The 25069-nt window shown below is 43.0% G+C and overlaps 1 protein-coding gene across 17 annotated transcripts in view; it reads left to right on the top strand.

The window, feature by feature from the left end:
- Nucleotides 1-25069, top strand: part of PARD3 (par-3 family cell polarity regulator) — a 631899-nt gene that overhangs the window by 92612 nt on the left and 514218 nt on the right. For 16 of the 17 annotated variants that reach the window (XM_059911602.1, XM_059911622.1, XM_059911633.1 and 13 more), the window contains exon 2: nucleotides 13941-14042. In XM_059911602.1, the coding sequence (XP_059767585.1) occupies nucleotides 13941-14042 (102 nt within the window). Of the gene's footprint in view, nucleotides 1-2785; nucleotides 2863-13940; nucleotides 14043-25069 lie in introns of those variants that run through there. The other variant, XM_059911642.1, reaches the window with a different exon arrangement.

The raw sequence follows: 25069 nt of genomic DNA, 5'->3' as shown, positions 1-25069 counted from the left end.
CCCCGCTATTCAAACATGCCATGTATGTCTTGGCCTCCACCTTTGTCCTAAGATGGCCCCCATTTGAGGTGACACATAATTCCTTCATGAAGTGTTCTTTGTCTTTGGTGTTTTCTGAGTTTTTGTAATTCCTGTACCACTTGGTTGGCATTTAATTTTGATAACTGGATATTGTTAGTGAACTTTCCACATACCTATGGCTTGACTCCTGAAGTTGATTGGAAAGTCTTGGAGAACAGGGGCCTTACCTAGACCTGGCAGTACCCTCTTTGTCCTAAAACACAAGTACTACTTTCAGACTGAGTGTTAAGTTCTTCATCATCTGGTGGTGTGTAATATGCCACCCTGTTATCTGCAGCTGTTAAACTGGGTAATAAGTGTACAGTGTTCTCAGTCATTGGGAGCCTCCAAGTGGATGGATGTTCTTCCATATCCTCGACTGCTCCTGCTGGCAAGAATCTTCCAGTGATCTGGATGGGCCCGTGGCCTTGCTTCCTGCTCTTCTGCTTCGGGTGGTGCAGACTTGTGGTTCTGCTGCCATCAGGCGGCTCCCTGGGTTTTGGAAAGGTGGATGGGATCAACAGAGCTCAGAACTCTGCTGCTGCAAAGACACATGTTTGTAAACATATGTCAACAGAGAATGCTGTAGGGGAGGTTAGGTAGTTTTAGTTTTGCATCACAAGTTGCTCTCAAGATTGGATTATGGAGGTTGTGGAAATGCTTATCCTCCTTCCACTTTGAGAAGGAGAGCTGGCTGGGGTGTGTTGAATCTTTGTGACTGCTTGAGCCATGTGTGAATGAGCCTCAGAGATAGCCTGCCCCCTTCATCGCTGTGCACACGGCCTCAGGTGTTTGCAAGGAGGAAATGATTGTGCTGCGTTGGGCCTGTGGGGTCCTTTCACCGCCCTTCTTCGTGGCTACTGACTGATGAACGGGGGACGCGCCCACTGGAGCCTGTGTCCATAAAGCCAGGCTTCCTTGCCCCACCCACTCTATGTGTGCATCTTCAAAGCTTCACAGACCAGCTTTACTTCTGTTTTGCTGTCCCCCACCCTGTCCGATAAGTTTATAGTTACAGGTTTTATTGTTGTTTGAGGTTAGTCTGTTTCACCCTTGAATTACTAGTTGTGTAGTTAGGTTTTCCCTGAGTTCCCATACAGCTAATTTGTTTCTTTGCTTCCATGCAGGATTTTTATCGGAAACTTTAAAGTTATGCGGTAGAATAGGGTTAGTACAGACTGGTTGGGTTTGGGCTGGCTATGTTTTCTGTTTTAGTGCTTCGATTGTGCTGCTTAGTGTGTTTTGGTTCGTCTGTTTGTTTGTTTCTGAGATACTGTGCACCATACTTTCTCAGAAGCAATAGATTGACAGCACCATTACCTAAATTTCAAATACCTCATACGAGAAAACTTTACAAGGACAGCGAACTAAGCATGTATCTAAGGGATTAAGAAATTATACGGTATTAACCTGCATCATCTCCTTTACGTTGTTTCATAAGGTGTCTTGGAGCCCTTCCTTTAAAATTGCCCCATTTCAAATGTACTTGAAATTGACCAGATAAACGCAGATGACGTTATGAGTCGCACTAGGGATTTTCAGGAAAAATCTAAGCGCCACATCATTTTGAAACAAATGAGTTTGTAAAGGAATACAAACTGATCTTTGGTTTGAGATCACCAGCAGCGTGTCGATGAGTTTTGGGCTTTGGGGCCGTGCTTAAGCGAGAGCCCCTGTTGTTTCGTCTGCTAGCGACTCCAGCGGGCAGGGACCGTTTGCTGCCATAAACCCTGCGCCTGTCCAGGGCCTGCCGTAGCATGGATGCTCCGCAGGGGTGCGAGGGCGTGAATCAGGTCCGCGGGCTCCTGTAAAGCGGGCACGCCTGCGAGACGTGGGTGTGCGTGCTGTGGAGAGACAGGACGAAGGGTGAAGCGGGATGGAAGGCCGACGCTGGGGAGAGGTAGAGGTTAGCGGGAAGTGGCATTTGGGTGAAGCTTTCCACAGGGGAAGAGGTGGCGATGGCTTTCCAGGAGGGTCCAAACGAGCCACAGCGAGCTGAGCGGCAAGGAGATCCCGCGGACCCACCGGCCTGGATTTTATTTATTTATTTATTTATTTGTTTGTTTGTTTTTTTATTTATTTATGGCTGTGTTGGGTCTTCGTTTCTGTGCGAGGGCTTTCTCTAGTTGCGGCAAGCGGGGGCCACTCTTCATCGCGGTGCGCGGGCCTCTCACTCTCGCGGCCTCTTGTTGCGGAGCACAGGCTCCAGACGCACAGGCTCAGTAGTTGTGGCTCACGGGCCCAGTTGCTCCGCGGCATGTGGGATCTTCCCAGACCAGGGCTCGAACCCGTGTCCCCTGCATTGGCAGGCGGATTCTCAACCACTGCGCCACCAGGGAAGCCCCGGCCTGGATCTTGGTATATGCGGGGCCTGTGTGCCCTTTGTCGGTCGCTCCTCTCCCTCCTGAAAATCATCCCGAAAGCTGGCGCGTGTTCCTCGCCTGCAGAGATGTCCGTGGTCATAAGACTCGGGAGGAACCCCGGCTCTGGCCCATCTGTTGACGACACCATCACTGCTCCCTCCCTGGATCCATGGTGGCCGTGGCCTGGCGGGAGGAGGACGCCCACCTCTGGCCTCGGCGGTCCCCACAGACACTGGGTCAGGCCCCTCCTCCCTCCCGAGCGCCGGCGGTCTGAGCACCGCCCGCCCCGCCTCGGGGCCACGCGTGCGCGAGGTGCTGGTGCCGCGGCCCGCCCCGCCCCGGACCCCGCGCGCCGGGGGGCTGTGCTGGATTTAGGTGTAGGGGCCACAGGGTGCGGCTGGACGGCTGCGTGCCCAGGCTTCCAAAGAGGAGACCCCAGGTAGGTGCAAATTCTCCATCAAAACCCACCGTTTCCTCACCATCTCCTCTGTTAGTTCAGGAGTATTTATTCTGATTCAGCCTGGTTGAGTACTGCCAGGTGTAAAGAATTAATTGTGGATTTTTAAGCAATTTGAGATAACTTCTTTAAAGAAAAACTGGGAGGTGGTTTTTGGATTAAGTAATATGAGGGGGCAGTGGAGAGCCGCTTTGGGGTCAGATATGGTTGGTTCGTTTTAGAATTCTGAGCTATTTAGAGTTTCTCATGTTTCAGGGAGGCTTTCTTTCCAGGTCAGAGAAATTCCTTTTGGTTTGAGTCAGCCTCTCTTGTTGGCTGGTTGGAGAGTAAATAGGAGAGGGGAGATTTTTCTTCTGCTGTGTGAGAGCCCTAAGAATCTCTTAGGTTGGTTATTTCTTTATAAACACTAGAAAAACATTCAGCATTTTAGTTCGCTTTAAAAGATCTCAGTTATTGCCTGAACTGCACAGGTGCCGTGGGCCGCTGAGGCTGCAGGGTGGGTCCCTGCCCTGAGGGGACCGAGGCCTGGTTTTAATGGTTATGGGTTGTATTTTTCTGCAGCTTGGAATCCAGCACTGCCAGGTGCATGGCTGGAATGAAACGCTTCTTAAATCTGTGTGTCTTTATAGGTAGCGTGGGGTAAAGCATTACTTCCTCATACTGAAGTTAGTCAAGTCTGTTAATTGGTGGGTGATATATTTTTCATTTTTTTCCCATTCTTTAAAAAAAATTTATTTATTTAAATTTATTTATTTTTGGCTGCGTTGGGTCTTCGTTGCTGCGCGCGGGCTTTCTCTAGTTGTGGCGAGCGGGGGCTACTCTTTGTGGTGGTGCACGGGCTTCTTATTGCGGTGGCTTCTCTTATTGCATGGCATAGGCCCTAGAGCGTGCGGGCTTCAGTAGTTGTGGCACACGGGCTCAGTAGTTGTGGCTCACGGACTTAGTTGCCCCGCGGCATGTGGGATCTCCCCAGACCAGGGCTCAAACCCGTGTCCCCTGCATTGGCAGGCAGACTCTCAACCACTGTGCCACCAGGGAAGCCCCCACACTGTGGTTCTTGAGTGAGCTCTGGGGTCCGAGGATACAGGGTGAAGGGGGTGTTGGTCACGACAAGGCACCCGTGTCCACGGGGTTTCTCTTGGCAGTTAGGGGAGCACAAGCCTGCATGTGTTAATTATAGTTTCTGAGAAAGTCTTGTTGAAATTTTTTTCTTTGCCCAATAGGGTTATTACTTTATTCATATATATTTTACACATTATTTATACAACAATATGGTGTTTTGTTCATTGTTCTGTGCTAAAAAGAGCAGAAGATGCTCCCTGCCTTTAGGGAACTTATCTAGAGATAACAAAACACCACTCATGTACAAGGAGATAGGCTGTTAAGTGACAGATTTGTGGTCTAGATGAACACCTTGGGGTTGGAGCACATTTCACAGAGGCAGTGGTTGTGTTCTGTATCAGGAGAGGCACAAACAGCCTGGGTTGTCGGAGCCACGGGGGTGAAAGCGTTCAGATGTGTGGAGTGGGAGGAGCTAGCGCTTACTGAGCACCTGCTCTGTCTCAGGCGCTGCTCGGAGCGCTTGGGATGGGATCCATGGGGAGCCCGGAAAAGCAGGCTTGGAGAGAGCATTGAGTGCTTGGCCAAGGACGTTGGGTTTTAACGTTTAGGATGTAGTGAGTCACTGGAAGTGACTCATCATGGGGCAGGGACACGATGAAATAGGTGTTCTGTGAAGATGGATGTGGTTGCAGAATGTGGACAGGATTGGGAAGAGAGGAGCCTGGAAGCAGTGAGATGAGTTAGCAGGTGATTCCATTACTGAGAACAAGAGAAGAAGGAAGGGGAAAGGAAGGGATGTGTTCACTCGCTATTTAAGGTGATACAGTTGTAAGATTGCACATATATGTTTGCTATGGAAAACCAGAAGGTACAGACAAGGGCTGCCGATTGTGTGTAGCCGTTGGTACCTTTTGTCCGTGTCTGCAGGTTGCACTGTCTTCAGACTAAAGATGAGATGATACCTTCCATGATATTCTGTGCACAACATTTACATTGCTGTATAGTGTTTCATTGATTGGATGTACTCAGCCAATTTCTAATTGTTGGGTATGTGGCTGGTTTCCTATTCTGTATTATTGTTTCTTAAAACATCTGATTTCATATATACATCTTGACCATGTAGACAAACATTTTAAATTCCTGGGTTAATGGATATGTTCAATTTTAAGCATATTGATACATAGTACCAAATTCTCCCTCCCTGCAACTCACCCCTAACTACCTCACACATCCCCTAAAAGCAAGAATATTCCTTTATATAATTACTCTATACTGCTCACATCCAAGGAATTTTCCAGTTATCAATTCTGTCACATGATATGACAGATTCTTCAATTGTCCCAGCACTGTTTGGTTTTGTTTTTTTTTTAAATAAATTTTCTCTCCGGATGCAGGATCCACTCTAGGATCATATATTGCATCCAGATATTAGACAACGTGGATTTTTTTTAAAAGAAGTCAGTGCAGTTGTGTTATTAAAGGTCTCATATTCTGGACTTGTCTGGTTGTTTCCTTGTGGTGTCATTGGACTTGATTCTCTATCCCCTGTATTTCCTGTAGAGAGGCTACGTTTATGGCTTGATTAGATTAAGTCCGAGGAGGATGTTGCTGCCAGTAGAAATGAAGATAATAAGTTGCTTTTAGGGGGAAGATAAGGAATATAAGCTTCATAAATTAGAATTAAAATAGGACTTGATAAAAATATTGTTCAGTTATTAGTTGTTCCCAAACGGACATGCTTTTATTCATGGCATTAAAATTTCCTGGCAAGCAATCAAAACAAGCTCCCTGGGGAATTCAGACAGCTCCCAAAGTCACATGCGAGGTCGATGTCTGAGGCTGGCATGTCTGGAGGGCTCTGGTCTAGAGATATGGATTTCACAATTCTCTGTAAAGAGCTTAGAGGTGAAACAACTCTGAGAAAGAATTTGTATCTGATACTGACTGCGAAATTTGTTTCTGACACTGCGAATATATGTATAACCACCTATATGGTCATCACAGGAATGTCAAACATATGTGTATGTATTCATGGTGACGGTTTTTAAGATGTAGTAACAAACATCTGTTTGATTTAAGAAGTGTTCATGGGACTTCCCTGGCGGTCCAGTGGTTAAGACTCTGTGCCTCCATTGCAGGGTGCACGGGTTCGATCCCTGGTCGGGGAACTAAGATCCCGCATGCTGCGCAGAGCGGCAAAAAAAAAAAAGTGTTCATGAAAGCGTTAACCCATGAATTTATGAGCTAAAACATAATACATAATAATACATAGAAGAAACACAAAGCATTTCAGCCTTGAGAAATGTCGATTCAGTCGGACCAGGGTAGAGCCTGAGATTTGGAACTTCTGATTAGTTTTCAGGTGATGCTGATCTGGGATGGAATCCCACTTAGAGAACCACTGCTTCAAATCATGGATGAGATTAGAACTGTAGTATAATACTTAGATGAGTGGTTTTTCAGACTTGATTTTTTAAACAGGCAAAACTTTTTTATTAAAATAAATATTTTATGGACCTCCCCATTATGCAAAATATTTAAAAAATGATGCTGTTGGGAAGAGATTGGGAGGAAGGGCTGTAGGAAGACAAGCGCCTGTGATGGTGTCGTTGGAAACCATCCGTGTGGGTCTGAGAAAGTGCTGGGAATGAGTCGGCAGATGTAGGGCTGAGTCCCGGCTGACAGCGTTTATTAGTTGTGACTTCTTGTCAGCAACTTAAACGCTCTGAGTCTCAGTTTTTTCATCTGAAAATAGGGATTATAAACCCTCCCATCACATTAGATAATGCACATGAATGCAGTGCAAATATAACTGGTGGTTACTGCATTCTCGTTCTTGCCTTGGCTCCGTCCCGAGCCAGCTCTGTGATCTCTTGTACGTGATTTCTATGGAGTGGGGCAGGAATCGGGGAGCATCCATGGCTCAAGCGATCTCTGTGTTGTTCTGAAAGTGATATCACAGGCAGAGAGGTCAATAATGGGCTGATTTCCCGCATTACTGGGCTAATATGCGACCCTATGAGAGATTATGTGCTGGTTCTAATAAAGCAAAATGCCAGAATGTTATTTCCTTGAAGTTGGAATTCACCTTTGGTTTCAGGCTGCCTTTTTCTTTTTTGATTGACATATTAAATGAAGCCATCCACTCTTCAAGGGAGGCAGCAGGTTTGTGGTTTGCTCTGTTGTGCTGTGGTGGTGAGGTGGTGGCCTGGGTGTTGGGTGTGGTTTGGGGTGGAAAAGTGGGGGGCAGCGGAGTGCACTTACCACGAGGCACTGGCTAGTATTTAATGGTGATCTGCTGTTGAACAGCAGCTATGTTTTCTGCCTTTATTGAGAAGGCAACAAAAAATCTGTGTAATGTTACTGCAACAAAATTGAAAATGGGTCCTGTGGTTTGAATTTATACATGGTAGGCATTTTTTTAAAAATTTATTTATTTATTATTTATTTATTATTTTTATTTTTGGCTGTGTTGGGTCTTCGTTTCTGTGTGAGGGCTTTCTCCAGCTGCGGCGAGTGGGGGCTACTCTTCATCGCGGTGCGCGGGCCTCTCACCATCGCGGCCTTTCCCGTTGCGGAGCAGAGGCTCCAGACGCTCAGGCTCAGCAGTTGCGGCCCACGGGCCCAGCCGCTCCACGGCATGTGGGATCCTCCCAGACCAGGGCCCGAACCCGTGTCCCCTGCATTGGCAGGCAGACTCTCAACCACTGCGCCACCAGGGAAGCCCCTATGGTAGGCATTTTTGAAGTGGAAATGATTAAAGTAGCTAAGGTCAAAATCACACGTATAGTCGGCCCTCTGTATCCGTTATGTGTGGGTTCTGCGTCTCAGATTCAATCTTATCTACAGATTTCAATTGAAAATATTTTTTAAAATTCCAGAAAGTTCCTAACGCAAAACTTGAATTTACCACTTGCACAGGCAACTATTTACATAGCACTTACATTGTATTCAGTATTATAAATCATCTAGAGATGATTTAAAGTAGACAGGGGGATGTGGTAGGTTGTATGCAAATACTACACCATTTTGTACAAGGGACTTGAGCGCCTGTGGATTTTGGTGTCCTGGAACCAACCCCCGCTACAGATACGGAGGGAGGACTATACCACATCTGTCTTGAAATACCAATGATTCATTAAAAAAAAAAAAAAAAAAAAAAAAAAAGAACTTTGGAACATATTTTAAATGTCTTGTTTTTGGTTTAAGTAGATTGGAGAGATGCTTAACTAAGAGTGTCTAGCATGAGGCATCAGTGCTATTGATTGTGCTCTTATATTGACTTGAACGAGGAAGTGCTTTCTTTCAGTATTTGTGATGTCATTACCAATGACTTCATTTGTCCCCAGACACAGTTATCCTTGACTCATGGGACGGACGGTTGCTAACCTTGAAGCCGTGTGCCATGCCCATTATTTTAAGGCGTTTTTCAAACGGTTTCTCATCTTTTTGCTTCTGAACATTATAGATGTGCAGAGTGAGATAGTTCTGCCAGGATTCTCATGAAAAAAGAGCGGCACCTCCTACAGAGGTTGCCGTTTCCAACTCTTGTACCTGATCCTTTCCATATTCTCCTCCATATTTCTGTATGAGTGCTTTTGTCGGTTCTTCTTTTTTTTTTGCAGGGCCGGGGGAGGGCGGGGTCTGTCTTTTGACTCAATGTGGAAGTTTTAACCCTGTTTCACTGCCCCGGGTGTGCTTCGCCTCTCTCTCTGTCTCTCTCTCTGTCTCTCTCTCTCTCTCTCTCTCTCTGGTGTGCTTTGCCTCTCTCTCTCTCTCTCTCTCTCACACACACACACACACACACAGACACACACACACACTTTTTAGACCTCTTTCCCCCCAGAGTAGTTATAATTTTGATTAAGTACTTGACGTTCACACTATTTTCCGTACTAAAAGCTTCTCATAGCTGAACCATGTATGATAGATACTTTGATTACTCTTTCTTTCCTTCACAAGTTTTGTGTTTTCCCTGAAATGAACAACTTTTTTTTTTTTTTTCCATTTGGTTGGTCTTCTGTGAATTTGCAGCTGATTCCATCCCAGCTCTGCCAGCTGCTAAGTAGCATCTGCGTGTGTTTAGTTGCGTCCTTTCCCGGCCTGGTCTTGGGGATGGCTCCTGGCTGGGCCGCCCCCCGGCAGTTCTCTCCTGTGTCTGCCCCCTGCTTCACATGCCATGCCTTCCTCACTCACGGTTATGTCTTGGTTTTGTTGGTGCACATCCTCTAGTGTTCACCTGAGAAAGGGACAGAGAGGGTAATTTTTTAGAGACACTGCATTTCTAAAAATGTCCTTTTCTACCTTCGCTCACACTTTTCTGGTAGCTGTTGGCTGAAGTCTAGAATTCTGTGTTGCAGACCATTTCTCTTAGGAGTTTTGAAGTCAGCATTCTGTTATCATCTAGACTTTGGTGTTGCTCTTGAGAAGGTCCAACCCATTCTGATTTCTGATTCCTTTTCCCTTTGTTGTGGTGACTTGTATTTTACTTTTTGGAAGTTCCTTCCTTCCTCCCTCCCTCCTTCCCACCCTCCCTCTTCTGGCATCTGATTCTGCTAAAACCTCACCACAAACCTTTTCCAAATCTTTTCAGTGAACGTAATCTTTTCCTCTTCTGAACTCACAAAGCATTTTTATGTTTAGTTTTCTTATGACTCATGGTCTGTCTCTTTTTAACTCTTTGTTTTATCTGATAAATTTTAATTTCTCACAGTAGGTAATGATTGTCAGTGCTTCACACATAGTAAATACTCAATTCTCTTGGATCAACATGAAGTTTCTAGTCTTAGGTTTACAAGTATATTCTCATGTGAAGATTTGACAGGATATAGACCATTGCTGTACACCATGGTTAATGCAGGAGTAGGGTACTGTTTCTATTTGTAGATGCTTTTCTTGAAACTTGCATGGGCATAAAATATGCAGTGCTTGTGTGTTACCCAGGTCACCACTCGCAAAAGCTCAGTATCTTGTTGTATAGTGTGACAATGCTCTTTATGGAGTGTGAGAGATTTCTTGAAATTTGGATAGGAGTCAGTCTTTCATTAGGACTTTTCCTGCACTGTATTCTCTTCCTGTGTCCTGGGATAGGGTGGGTATCAGCATTCTTTGCAACTTGCATCTTATCAAATCTCTGTGCTTTCATTCTAGCTGGTCATAGAAATGTTCCCTCCATCTTTTTTCCCAGTCATCTTGGGGGAGAAGCAGTGATTCTGTGTGTGGTTTTGCCTCCCAGTTTCTTCTCTGGGCTTGGATCCATCCTGGGGAGGCTTGTCTGGCGGGGACATTTGTTTCTTGGTAGCCCTCTCTCCAGCCACTTGTTGGACGAACCTTGTCTCTCATTTCTTGCTCATGTGTGATGGATTTTTGTTCATCATACTGTAAACTTATTATCAGTGTTTAAATCTTTGGTTATTTTATATGTACATACCGTAAGTGAAACTTTTTTTAAAAAAATTGAGTGTTGTGTCATGTTTGTTTTTTAACCCAATGACAGGTCTACAGATTGTAGAATTAATGTTTTTGGTATTTTTAAAAGTGGCTTATCACAGCTTTCTGTTCAGGTACATTTCTAAGTTTCTACAGCCAGGACAGCAATGATTTCTGTTATTATTTCAAACTTAGTGTAGACTGACACAAAGTGGAATCAACGAATATGGTCTAAATTTTTTAGGAAAGTTTTCCCTCACGGGTACTTGACTGTTCCTTGAAAACACAGCGAGTGCTCTGGGTGTCGAGAGAGAATTGTGTGCCTGAAGGCTGTCAGTTAAAATCTCCTGAGAGACTACCCTTCCAAGGAGTTGTATTTCTCAGTGGCAAAAAGCCTCCTTCCTGGTTTTCATACTCTTGCGGGAGGAGGTCATTTTCACGTGCACTGCTCAGGTCTGATTTTTTAGTGTGCTGTGCTCTCTTGAGATTACTGATGATTCCCTCTTGGTGCCTTCTCTCCGAATGGTTGTTTCCATTCAGCACATGGTATGGAGTGACATTTAATAAGCACCAGCCTGATGAATGCCTTGATATGGTGTTGTCAGGGCTACTTGGCATAGCTGACCGTTGAATCAGGACCTCTCTGGAGGCAGAAGTCAACAACTGAATCTCAGAATTAGACAAGCCTTGATCAGATCGTTGAAGGATGTTAAGCCAAGTTTGCAGAGTGTTTCAAGGAGGAGGGAGTGACCAGCAGCATTGAATTCTGCTGATAGACCAAGGAAGATGGGTCTTGAGAACTCCTTTAGCAACACGGAGGCTGTTGGTGACCTTGACGGACAGTTTTGGAACCATGGTGGGGAGGAAGCCTGATTGGAACAGGGTTATGGGAGAAGAATCTGAGACGACAGATATTTTAAAAATTTGGCTGTCAAGAGGGTCGAGGTGTGGTAGCTCGAGGGCAAAGTAGGGTCAACAGAAGATTTTGTACTATTATTTTAGCATTTGGAAAAATACAGCTTTTAAAGGCTCAAAGTTGACATCTGAGTACTATTTTCCGTACTGTTATGGCTTTTAAAAAATTTTATTGAAGTGTAGTTGTGTTGTGTTAATTTTTGCTGTACAGCAAAGTGATTCAGTTATATATATATATATATATATATATATATATATATATATACACACACACACACACACACACATTCTTTTTAAAAAAATATTCTTTTCAATTACGGTTTATCATAGGATATTGAATACGGTTCCCTGTGCTGTACAGTCGGACCTTGTTGTTTATCCATCCTCTATATATTAGTTTGCGTCATACCATTATGGTTTTTAGAGACATTAACAGTGAGGCTGGAGATAGAGCTCTAACCTTTCTTGGGGTGTTCCGGTCAGGAGAAGCTCTTGGGGAAGAGGATAGCTGAGGAGTCTTGATGGATGGGAATGGTCAGCCTGAGGGGTAAGGTGGGTCCCCAGGCACTGGGCATGGGAAGAGGGGTGCAGTTATACAGGGCACAGTGCGGGCTGTGAGAGGGGAAGTGGTGGGAGAGAGGCTGGACCCTAGCAGGTTTTCAAGTACCAATTTAAGAGGTTGGGAAATCTTTAGGAGGGAATTTATTTCAAAGGAGTAGCTCCAAGTGTTTATAGAAAGGCAGTAGGTTGTGATCTCATGCGGAAAGAGTGAGGAGGATTAAGAGGCTTTAAGAATGTGTTTTATACGTTTTAGAGGTCAGCCTGCTTTTGGGTGCATAAAGTTGCTTTAGAAGTGGAAGCTGATATTTAGGTTGATTAGGTCATCCTGCAGCTTGCTTGTGGTGAGTGGCTGGGGATGATGACTTTCTCTTTATTTGCCCCCAGGTTATTCATTCTTCTCCATTTCTCTTGGAGAGTTAATACCATTTGGTAAGGAAGAGTAGGAGTATAGTTTGTTTCAGGACTTTGTTCTTCAACAGCTCAACGATTCTAGAAATGACAAATTCTGGAGCCTGGCTCGACTCACAGCAGCGGGTTTCTTAAGAACTCTCTGGATGACATTGTAACCAGGGAATTACGCAGAGTAAGGACCAGTGAGTGAAGGGGATGCCAAGGGTGTGTGTGTGGTATGTGCGTGGTGTGTGTGTGTGGTGTGTGTTTTGTGTGTGTGTGGTGTGCGTATGTGTGGGTGTGTGGTGGTGTGTGTGTTTTCTACAAGCTTACTCTCCGTGTTCTAGATGAACAGTTGATTCCAGCACTGAATCTATTAAAGAAATCTAGATAGATAAGGGTACAAAGGAACTCTGGGTTATTGGTATAGTAGTTTTTATGATAATGTTTAATAACTTTGAGAATTAGGGGCTGGACTGCCTTCTGTGCTGGTTAGAAATGACAGGGATTGATAATTCTTCATTTGTTATGTGTTCCATTTTTTGTGATTCTTAGTCATGGCTCTCTTAAAGATGCCCCTGGAGGGCTTCAAGGGTATGGATCGCCTGACCCCACCCCTGGAAGGTCAGAGTCAGCAGATCTGAGTAGGGTCCAGAATCTGTATTTTAGCTCTCATTAATCTTGTGCCTCCTCTATCCCAGCCTTTCCTTTAAGAAAAAACTGTACCAAACATCACTGGTTAGGCTGGGAAAATGGAGTGTTACCTTGAATTGAACTTTTTATTAGTAATTCTGTGCTGTGGATGATTTAGTAGCTAACGGCAAAAGGTATAGTTTAGTATATTTTCATTTAAGTACACAAGAGAATGATTATAGAAGTTTAAGAACAACTATGTTCTCTCTTCACATAATTTTAGAGCTTGATTTTATGTTACATTGTGTGTATATGTATGTGTGTGTATGTATGTGTGTGCACATGCATGAACGTGCACACACACACACACCCCAGGTAGAAGTGTGTAACACTTAAAATGAAGTCTTTTTTCTTCCTTCTCCCCCAGTCCCACCCCCAGGGATAAACATTGCAAATTTTGATGTGCATCCTTGGAGACATTACCGTATGCACGCATACAAGTGTATGTAACTTTGTCTTTACAGAAATAGACTCAAGCACACATGCTGTTCTGAGCTTGCTTTGTTCACTTGTGGTCTTAACATTCTTCTGTGTCAGTATATTTAGACCTGTTTGTAGGGGTTACTTTGAGCCACCAAGGCAGGCAACCTCCTTTTCTTCAGATAGGCTGTGACATGAGCTTTTCAGACACACAGTATATGTTGCTTGCTTATTAGAATATCTCAGTAGATTGGATTGGGAGGATTAATAAGTATTTCATATCGGACCATGGGAAACCCAGCATACTTCAGAGGAATTAATATTTCGTGTGCAGAGAGTTTTGCTCGTTTCTGCAGTTCCTATCACAATAGTGTATTGGCGTCTGAGCCAAAGGGACGTGCATGCAGGAGTGACTCCATCATCAAAAAAAAGAAAATTGACTCAACCAAGGATAGGGAGCCACTTGAATTTTCAGTCAGTTGGGATATTCTTGATGAGCTCGATTCCCTTTCATGGCAGGAGGTTATCCCCGTGAAAATTGTTGTGTTCCCTTTTGGTGGTGCTAACTTGCTGTCTGTTCTTTCATACAGGATCCAAACTACTGGATACAAGTGCATCGACTGGAACATGGAGACGGAGGGATTCTCGATCTCGACGACATCCTCTGTGACGTGGCGGATGATAAAGACAGAGTGAGTGCAAGTCCAGGAAAGTGGCTCTGAGCGCATTCTGTGAAGGCGGGGGAGGGCACGTGTGGGGGGAGCACTTTCCTTCCTGTTTCAGACACATGTATTTTTAAAGGACATTTGGGCCACTCATACTGGTATGTTTGTTTTATAATAAGTATCATGAATCTTCCCAGGGTATAATGCTTTTCTTGATATCTGGGACTTAATACTAGGTTTTGAACTTTTAAAATTGCAGCGTTTTAAATGGAAATATCTTTAAGAGGTTTCCATGCCATCCCCCCCTTATTTTAACCAAATGTAACATCTTTCCCGACAACTCAGGCCTGTCATTATGCTCACTGTTTCCATGTGCGACATACAAGGTCTCTGTTCTGATCCCCGTGGTGGCCCATCCCAGCAGCTGGCACGGCCCGGCTGCATCCCAGCCTCCTCCCGGTGGGCTTGGCTTTCAGGAAGCCGCCCTTTCGTCCGTGGCTCCTCTCCGAGTGCCGTCACACTGCAGCAGCACCTTCACTGGTGGCTGTGATGGAGGCATCACTGGCCTGTATCCACCCTCCTGTCTGTCCTCCTTGAGGGAATGAGGCAGAGGAGTGACTCAGAACGTGTTAGGAATCGGTGGCAGGATGTTGGGCTCTGGCACAGGAGTCAGCGGATTCTTGATTGCTGGAATCCAACTAGAGCAGCCTGTGGCCACACCCCCTCGTGTTTGACCTGCTGTGAGATGCCGGGAGGGCTGGCGGCCACATCCTCACCTGTTCTTCGCGGCCTGTGATAGCTCAGCGTGGGCTGCACAGCGAGGTGACTGCGTGGGGTCGAGGAAGGTAAATGGCCCAGTGCCCACTCCTGTTCCTCCCGGGAGCTCTCCAACCGCTGGCCCCTTGCCTCCGGGGCTGTGGGCTGGGCGAGCGCGGCTGCTGTGCTTATTCCCGCCTGCATTCCTGACAGCATAGCGCCTGGCTCAGAACCGGCCGGTGTCTTATGTGTTTTCTTGAAATCTTAAGGAAAATGGAAACTTCCGGGGTACCAGGTATTGTGTAACGTCACGGATGTTTGATTCACTAGCCCCTGCCGTCGTGGGGTTTGTTCCCTGCAGCTACCGTGGGCTGGGAGCATGTGGTGTCAAAAATGCAGAACTTTCCTGCCTGTCTGTGATTTGCTGCTCTTTCTCCTGGGGTCAGTTCTCCTTGTCAGGCTCTTCTGTGAGCCAGGAATAGGGTGGCTCTCAAATCCTTTTCCTGCAATCCACATGAAGAGCATCCTCTAGAGACTTAAATTATAGTCATCTTATTGTGCAGCTCAGCTCCAGAGCTTAAACTACAGAAATTTATGAAGAATTTAAACAGGTTGCCCTTTCCCAGCCATAATGCTGGAAAGAGATGAACTAATGTGTTGTATTGAACTTTTAATATTTTCTCTTCTCCCTTCCTCTTCCTTTTCTTTTTTCTTTTTCTTTTTTTGGTTGTTTTTCTTCTATAAAATAATACAGCTTCTTATGAGGGAAAAGAAACATACAAATAAGGAAATAGTCACCCGTGACCCCCTTGCTGCTTAAAGCTCATTACTGCCGCTGTTTGAGTGGGCTTTGCATCCTGACGCTATTTTCCTTCAGAGACAGACACACACTTTTTTCCTCTTAAATAAAAAGGATTGAGTAGTAGCCTGCTTTTTTGGAGTTGATTATAAATACATTTCCACATCCATTAACCATAGCTATGCCGACATAGCTGCACAGTATTTTCTTTTAGGGATTTATGTGCTCTTTCATGCGTCCTGTTTTGGATTCTTGGATTTCTGTGGAGGAAGCTGAGTGGTCCTGTGTATGTCTTTTGCACCCAGCAGCAGTGGTGAGCATTCCTGTTTCTCCACCTGTTTCCTTCCTTCCTTCCTTCTTTCCTTCCTTCCTTTCTTTTAATTGAAGTGTAGTTGATTTACAATGTATGTTAGACTCAGGTGTACAGCAAAGTGATTCAGTTATATACATATACATATATTCTTTTTCAGATTCTTTTCCATTACAGGTTATTACAAGATAATGAAACCTGTTTCCTTTCTGATTGAACACAAATGTAGTTTTTCCCCTAGGTGGTGCCATCCTACCCTATTCTTCAGCCCACATGGTATAATACGCGCCGGGCAGGTTCATGGGGCACAACTAACGCTCCTCCCTGCACCCCCATCAGTGTTCACGCTCCAAACACAGTACATATTTTGAGTAGGTAGAGTATTGTGATGTAGATGTTCAGCCATAGGATTTTAAAAAGAACTTTAAAACCATATTGGGACTTATTTTATGGCCTTTTTGGTGGGCATTTCATGTGTACTTGAAAATAACGTGGACTCTGCAGCTGTTGGATCTATAAAGATCAACCAGGTTAAGGGGTTTGATGTTCTTGTTTAAATTTGGGGGCAATTTGTTACTCAGCAACTGAAAATAATACACTTTTCTTTCAGCACAACCATTAGATCGCACATAAAAACCAAAGGTAAAGGAAACTGTGTAATCTAAAACAGCTGCATATTGAAATCATAGGATAAACAAACTGTGTTTTAGATTTTATATTCTTATGTGAATTTGATGATAAATCTACATTTTCTGGAATCTTTTATTATATATCCTATGTAGGTTAAAAAAATCTTTTAACCTGAGAAAAAGGTTTTAAATATTAGTAAGTGAAATAAGTTTTCAGACAGTTTTACATCATGTGGATTAAATTCAGTTTTCAAATAGAAAAACGGTAGAGGGTACAAGGTACTGCTGACTAAAATAGTTTAAATCATTGTTTTATTTGTTCAGAAATATTTAAATATGTGTATGTGTATAATTAATTTAAATTTTTGAAGGAGCATCTTAAAGGACCCATTTTAAGTTATAACTGTGAAAATATAATTAATCCAGAATCCCAGCACCCAAATTCACCCGTGTTGATGGATGCATTTTTCAAAGTGAGGGATTGTGTGTAGTGAGTTGTATGGCTCTTTTCCATGGTTCTGAAACTTGATTCTGATTTAATCACCCTGGAGTGTTTTCAACTTTTCTTGGCAGTTTCTCTGGCTAAGGATCTTGACACCTATTTTGCTTTTAGGTTAGAAAAACATTCTCCTAAACAATAAAATTCCTCTTTAAAAACATGTCCTGTTTTAGGAAACTCCTCTGGGCACCTGAATTTTATTCCCCACCCCACCCCAGGGTGCTATTTCTGCTCACAAACTGTGAAAACAAGGCTTCAGTGGCCCTGCCTTCCTGTCAGTCTCTGTAATGGGGAAAACTCTCTCAGAGATACAGATTTTATACCTGGTCACTGAATCTGTAAAATTATGAAAAAATATTTTTTAATACAGGGAGATGAGGATTAAGAGGCAATAATTCAAATGATCACGGAAGAAAATTGAAGTATCTATTTAGCTGTAATTTTGCTAATTATCCTTTAGTTATTAGAGTTCAATGCACAGCACTGAGGAAGTTTTCATCTAGTGCCTATATGATTCCAATTCCAGGGTTTACCCAAATGTATTCAAAATGGTGTGAGTGTGGGTTGTCTTGTGTTCTTGGAGTAGGTTTGATTTTCTGAGACATAGACCATCCTAGGTCTACTTTGGGCATGAAGACGTGCCCTGTTTGTTCATCCCGTCTGGACATTGCTGTTTCCAGGCAGGGTTGTCATGCTGCTCTGTTTACTCTTAGGATCTGATTCTCAGTCTTCTCATTGACATTCCGCCAAATTGTGAAAAGCTGAAGTGGATTTCACACCATCCCCAGCACCGTTTACAACAGCCGTAATGCGAGCCTTCCTGAGTGCTGCTGCGTTCTGTCTGAATTTCTTCCTCGTTTGCTCTTCGTTATTTATAATTTACTATCGGTGAGCCTCTCTCAGTTCTCTGTCCCTCCCGTCATTCCCTCTGTGAACTACAGTAAACTTAGTACATAGACGACAGAGTAAAAATCCTGGGCATTCACTCACTTCTCTCTCCAGTCTGGCACCTCGCACTGACCTTGGGTGGAAACAGGTTTCAGGGGGAAGTGACCAGCACTTAGAGTCGGGGGGTGGGGGGGAAGGGTGCTTTTGGCGGTTGGGGGGGGATCAGCAAGAAGAGTGTCTTTTTCTCACTCACACCATTGTTTTCTCTTTTATGTCTTTGGTGCTGAAGATGATTTAAGATGTGGCATCAAGCATTTCCTCTGTCACACTGGGGTGTCATTTTGTTTTGACCTAGAATGATGTCATGTGTGTTCTGTTTTGGGGATGACCTTGGGAAATAATCTTCCACTATTGGTGTCCTGCTTTTTGTACGAAGGGTTGGATGGGATAGCAATGTAAATTCTTTGAAGAGTTTGTGTGTTTAGAGTGGAGTCCAGGCACCGTGAAGGGTTGTTGTGGAGACTGTTGATTGCTGCTTGTTGGAAAGAAGCCAGGATTCTCTGGGGGACAGTCTGGCCAGTGTCCTCATGTAGAAGAATGTGGAGAAAAAGAAACTTTTAAAATGTATTGGGATTGTGGGCAAGCAGCAATTTCTACATGTCAGTGAAAGCTAGCACAGAGGCATTTATGGAATAGACAAGTCAAAGCTGCAGTGTGGAACCAAAGCTGAGTGCCCCTCCCCCCGCTGGATAAAGGTTAGGTAGAGAATTTTTTCAAACCAGGGTGCCCGAATAATAATAATAATTTAAGAGATAGCACATATAATAATTTTCTTTGAAAGAAAAGACTTTTAGTCTTTTTTTTTTTCTTTCAGTATTTTTAATTAATGTAATCTGTTTGCTGAGCACCTATTGTGTGCCAGGTATTGAGCTTAGTGCTGTGATACATTGTTGAACGAAAGTAGCCATGTTTCCTGCTCTACTGGGGCTTATGATCTATTGTGAGAGTCAGAATTTCTGATAGATAATGATTCTGAGGAAAAGGAACCGTACTGTGAAAGATGTGCCCAACCAAGCTCAGGGTGAAGCAGGACTTGCCTTAAAAAAAAATGCAACCCGGCTGGAATCTGAAGGACAGCCAGGTGAGAACGAGGGGGTGTTAGGGGATCAGATTTACATGTGAGAAATATCCCCAGCTGAGTGTGTCAGGAATGAATGGGCAGGGGGCAGAGTGGACCCAGGGGGGGCCAGTGTGTGGGTTTTGGGGGAGGTGGGAGACGGATATGGAGGAGAAGGTGGAGAGGTGGGGAGTAGGTAGATCAGTGGTGGCTTAATAGGTAAATGTGACGGTGAGGTTATTCCCCAAGGCAGGGAATGCGTGCTGAGGGGGCGCTGACTTGGGACCCAGTGAGGAGATCAGGATTTAGTCCTGATTTTAGTCAGTTGGGGTGCCTTGGAGGTGTCAGTTAGGCAGTTGGATATTTGGAACAGAAGCGCAGACAGATGTGTGAATCTGATATAAATTTGTTAAAAAATCGGATTAAAACAACATTCAAAATATGGTCTAATTTTAGTGCAAACAGTTATGTACATTGGAAAGGGTTTAAGGGACTGACTGAAATAGTTATCTCTGAGGGTAGAGTAGGTGAATAACTGGGGATTTTGTTACTTTCTGTTTTTTAATTTCTCCATAATTCTCCTTCTGCCTAATTCCAATATGAAGAGAGCATTAGGCAGTTCTAAATTGAGGTTAGAATATAAACATCTTTTTTTTTTTTTTTTAACTTTAGTATGAATTGGCGTAGGGAAGGAATGATTTAAAGAGTTTGCCACATTATATGTATAACTGATTCACTTTGTTATAAAGCAGAAACTAACACACCATTGTAAAGCAATTATACTCCAATAAAGATGTTAAAAAAAAAAAAAGAGTTTGCTAACTTCGAATTGAAATAATTTGTATAAACAGACTGCGTTTAACTAGATGCCTTGATTAATTTCCTCCTAAATGGATTTCTTTGACTTAGGTTCTGAAGAAGAAAATATTTAAATTAAATGCCAAGTAGAGCATTAAATGGCTAATTAATTAACTCAAAGGGATTATTTCCCAACATGTAAGTATTTCACGAGTACCGGTTCGCCCCCAGCTCATCAGTTTGTGGGTGGGTGGGTCGGGGAGCACAGGGCCAGGTGTAGCAGAGGTGGTGATGGGTGAGGGGTGTTAGTGCAAGGGAACAGAAAAGGGGGCCCGGGCCCTGCAGGGCCCCTCGGAAGCAGTGGGAGCTTTGGAGGTGGGGACTCTCTGTAGAGTCTTGGCTTGTCAGCCTTCCTGAGGGAGGCAGTGAGGACTTTGCTTGGCTGGAGCCGCCCGGTGAGTCAGGAGGAGTGGGGGACAGTTATCATGTTAATTGTAGGCTAGGGCTTGGTCCCCTGGTCTGCTGCATGTTGCTTTTCTATTGCTCCATCAGCAAGGCGCATCTTCTTTGGGGGGTCGGGGGAAGGAAGCCACACTGCCTGTGTCTGAATTCTGGCCCCATGACTTCTTTACTTTATGAGCAAAGTATTTAATCTCTCTAACCTCAGTTTTCCCATCCCTAAAGGGAGGTTAATGATTGTACCTACCTTACAAGGTCATATTAAGTTTAAGCCTGAGAATTTGTGTTAAAGTTTCAGCGTTGTGCTCGGCAAAAATAGGACCCCAGGAAATGGTAATAACAACTGTCATCATTGTTGGTCACCATTGCTACCGCCATTCATTGAATTAGGTGAACTAGTCATTCTTAAATACCAGTTTCTAATGGTTTAAAAACAAACATATAAGCCAGGCTATCTTAGGTATTTGTTTTATAAAATGAATTTCTGTAGATATTCATTTTCATTTACATATTTTACATTCCTGTCGCTTTGAAGAGAGCTTGCTACATAATAGGTGCTCAGTAACAGTTGAGGGAAGAAATATGTTATTTTCTGCATCTTTAGAATTTGAGGATTCCTAGTATGCTATCAGTATGTATGTTCTTTTCTGAAAAGAAGCAAAGATCCCAGTTTTGATTTTTAGTATTTAGGAGCCAACAAGGACTGTATCATTAAAAACCAAAACAAACCAAACCAAAAGTCTTGGAATCAAAAGCAAAGGCAACAAAAGCAAAAATAAACAAGTGGGAATACATCAAATTAAAAAGCTTCTGCTCAGCAAAGGAAACTACCAATAATAGGAAAAGGCAACCTACAGAATGGGAGAAAATATTTGGAAACCATATATGTGATAAGGGGTAATGTCCAAAATATGTAAAGAACTCAAAAAACCAATCAGATCAAATAATGGACTGAGGAACTGAATAGATGTTTTTCCAAAGAAGACATACAAAATGACCAACAGGTACTTGAAAATGTGCTCAACATGACTGATCATCAGGGAAACACAACTCAAAACCACAGTATCACTTCACACCTGTTAGAATGGCTGTTATCAGAAGACAGGAGACGACAACTGTTGGCGAGGGTGCGGAGGAAAGGGAGGCCTTGTGCACTGTTGGTGGAAATGTGAATTGGTGCAGCCGCTATGGAAAACAGTATGTAAGTTTCTCAAAAAAATCAAAACTAAAACTACCAGAGGATCCAGCAATTCCTCCTCTGAGTATTTAGCCAAAGAAAATGAAAACATTGTCTTGAAAAAATGTCTGCTCTCCCATGTTCATTGAAGTATTATTCGCAATTACCAAGATATGGAAACAACCCAAGCGGCCGTCCACGGATGAATGGATAACCACACACACACACACACACACACACACACACACACACAGAGGAATATTATTCAGCCATAAGGAAGACCAAAATCCTGTCATTTGTGACAACATAGATGGACCTTATGCTAAGTGAAATAAGCCAGAGAAAAAGAAATATGTATTGTATGATCTCATTTATATGTGAAGTCTAAAAAGGCCAAACCCGTAGAAACAGAGATTATAATGATGGTGGTTACCAGGGGCCGAAACGTGGGAGGAAAGGGGTGATGTTGGTTGAAGGGTGCACATTTAAGATAAATAAGTTCTGGGGAGGTAATGAACAGCATAGTGATTAGAGTTAGTAATACTGTATTACATGCTTGAAAGTTGCTAAGAGAGTAGATTTTCAATGTTCTCACCACAGAAAAGGTATGGTAATTATGTGACATGATATAGGTGTTAGCTAATACTAAGGTTATAATCATTTTGCAGTGCAATAAGTGCATCAAATCAACACTTTGTACACCTTAAACTTACACAATGTTATATGTCAATTACATCTCAGTTAAAATTGGGTGGCAGGGGGAAGGAAGGCCTTGTTTACAGTTTTAAAATATTACTTGGCCAACACTGACAATTCTCCAGAAAAACAGCACATCTCAAAACAAGTGCTCCAGAATAAATGCTGTGAAAAGCTGTTTTATAATAACTTTCAACTTTTAAAATGTTTAGCCTAGGTTTTCTTCTCTCTCCTATCTAGAGCGAAATGTATACAATTCAGCTTTTCAGGTATATAATAAACTGTTTTCATCACAAAAAGGAAAAGAAGGAGGAAGGTAGATGACTGTTGGTTTCTTCCTCAGTAATATTTTCTGAATAATTGAAGAAGTAATTATAGATGATAAACAAGATCATCCCGTTCATTCATTCATACAGTATTCATGTATAATTATGTAGAAAGTAGCAGGTTTTTTTTCCTCCTGGATTTTATAGTAAAAGACAAGGAAAATAGGAAGATCCTGGACCCTTTGATCCTCTTATAATTCCAAAATAAGTCAACTAATAAAACTGAAGCCTCATGTGCTATACACTGTAGCAGGATACGGCTGTAACTTTGTATCAGCCCTGAGAGTTGGATAGATGGTAGTGTCCTTGGTTTGAGAAGAGGGAGAACCAAATATACTTCCTGAATCTGCAGATCTCTTTCGCTTCTTTGGGCGATTGACTGGTCCCAGATAACAAACATTTTTATCTTTGGTTGGGGTTGGAGAAAGAGGCTAGTTTAGCTAGTAAAAATATATTGATTTTAACGACTGTCTTTAATTTTGTTAGATCACTTATATGTAATCTTCTTATATGAGTGTTTGTTAAAATGCCAGGAGGTTAGTGCCATGTATAATTGTATCCCAATTATTGATTCCTATCACAGTTATTGATTATTATCACAATTATGGATGCCTCAAGTTCATGTATCAGACTAAAATTACAGCATCTGTTTGAGCAAAGGTTAAGCAGATCTTACAGATTCACTCATTCCTTCATTCATTTCATCTTTCTGACATTCATTCAACAAACGCTTTTCAGTCTCTAATATACCGGAGAAACAGCTGGAGGTGCTGAGGGAATATCGTGTTGGGGGGGGTGTCCTCTTATCTCACAGAGCTCTCCTTGCAGTGAGGAAAAGAGACTCCAAAGGCAGTGAGTCTGGGCAAGGACAGCTCTCAGGAGGAGACAGGAGGGCTGGTTCCAGTGGCTGAGAAGGAGCCAGATCTGGGAAGAGCTGCAGGCAGTGAGTCTGGGCAAGGACAGCTCTCAGGAGGAGACAGGAGGGCTGGTTCCAGTGGCTGAGAAGGAGCCAGATCTGGGAAGAGCTGCAGGCAGAGGGAGCAGCGTGTACAGCAACCTGACGTGGAAAAAAGCGTCCTGGATCCTAAGCGAACGAGCGTGGCGTGGATGCAGCAGGCAGCTGGGAGGGGGGAAATGGTGGGGTTGGAGAGGAAGGGGGGGTATTAAGGACTATATTAAGCAATTTGAGATTTGCTACTAAATGTAATAAAAAGCCCTTAAACTGTCAAACTGCGAAGTGATATAATTAGAGGTGTATCTTTAGAAGGCTGCTTTGGGAAGAATGCATTGTAGGTGTGAGCAGTGAGGGCAGAGAAGGTAGAGTGAGGGTGATTTTAGAGTCTTAACTGGAGCTAGGTGGGGGGTACTTTGGAGGTCCATTTCATTTAAATGCAAGATGTCAGGGTTGGAGACAGTCAAATCTCTTTCCTATTGAGACAAAATCATTTAACTGATTTTGCAATGCCTTTGAGACATCCAAGCAGAGATGTTAAGTAGGTCATTGGACATATAGTTCTGAAGCTCAAGGGAAAGATTGGAGTTGGAGGTATGAATTTGGAAATGACAACTATATAGAATAGATGGTATTTAAAGGCATGTGACAAATAGCGTTTCCACGTGGCAGAAATTTGCAATCATTCTAACCTAGTCATTCTAACCAGTCTTTATTGGTTCCTCCAAAGGTGCACACCTTCAGCTTAATACTTGCCTTCACTGTGATGGAAAATCCTAATAACATTTTAATTAGGAAATTAGTGTTAAAATGTGGAAAAGGAACTCAAGTTCTTCTGAGTCAAAACATTTGAATGAGAGTAACATGAAATTTAGATTTTGAGGAAAACAACTGAGTGTAAAAGGCTATAAAGAGACAGCTCAGGGAGATGACTCCTCAGACATGAGGCAGTGATAGTATTATTTCTAAGACACGTGCAGAAAATCCCACTCAGAAAGCCTTGAGAAATTTGTGAGTGCTATAACAATTTGATCTTAGATGGCAAGCACCTGACTGCCACCCAGGAAAGAGCTTATTTAATATAATAAAGGCACATAGTATAAAGTCAGAAACTCACCTGGAATAGTGGAATCCTAGAATCTGTATCCTGTATTTCAGAATTCTGATAGTCCCTGCACTGGAATGCCTAATAGATTGCTTAATTTCTTTCAAAATATTAAGCAACACTTCGTTTTAAGGGGACAGTCAAATGGCGATTGTCCTCAGGCATTTTGTTATTAGCAGTAGTGTGTAGTGTCAGCAGAGATTTCTCAGTACTAGGAACTTGAGACTGAAACCTAGCTGCAGTCACATTATTATTATTATTATTATTATTATTATTTTAATAACAGCATCATTTTCTTTAATTTGGCTCAGACATGTTTATTGAGCACTTGTTCCATTCCAGGCAGAACTTGAGATGTTGAAGGGAATAGGAAATGCTTGCCTTTGGGGATCCATCATAAAACAGGAAGATGAAAATGCTAACAAAATATTTTTCATCTAAAACACTTTTGTTCCACATTCTAGAATTTGGTTATCTCTTTTGTCTCTCTTTTTTTTCTTAGTCTAATTTAAAGTAATTCCAAGTACTTTTAAAGCAAGAAAT

The sequence above is a fragment of the Balaenoptera ricei genome, chromosome 2 (genome assembly GCF_028023285.1).
Source record: "Balaenoptera ricei isolate mBalRic1 chromosome 2, mBalRic1.hap2, whole genome shotgun sequence".
Classification (NCBI taxonomy): domain Eukaryota; kingdom Metazoa; phylum Chordata; class Mammalia; order Artiodactyla; family Balaenopteridae; genus Balaenoptera; species Balaenoptera ricei.
The sequence above is the reverse complement of the archived record's forward strand: the minus strand, read 5'-3'. Positions and strand labels throughout refer to the sequence as shown.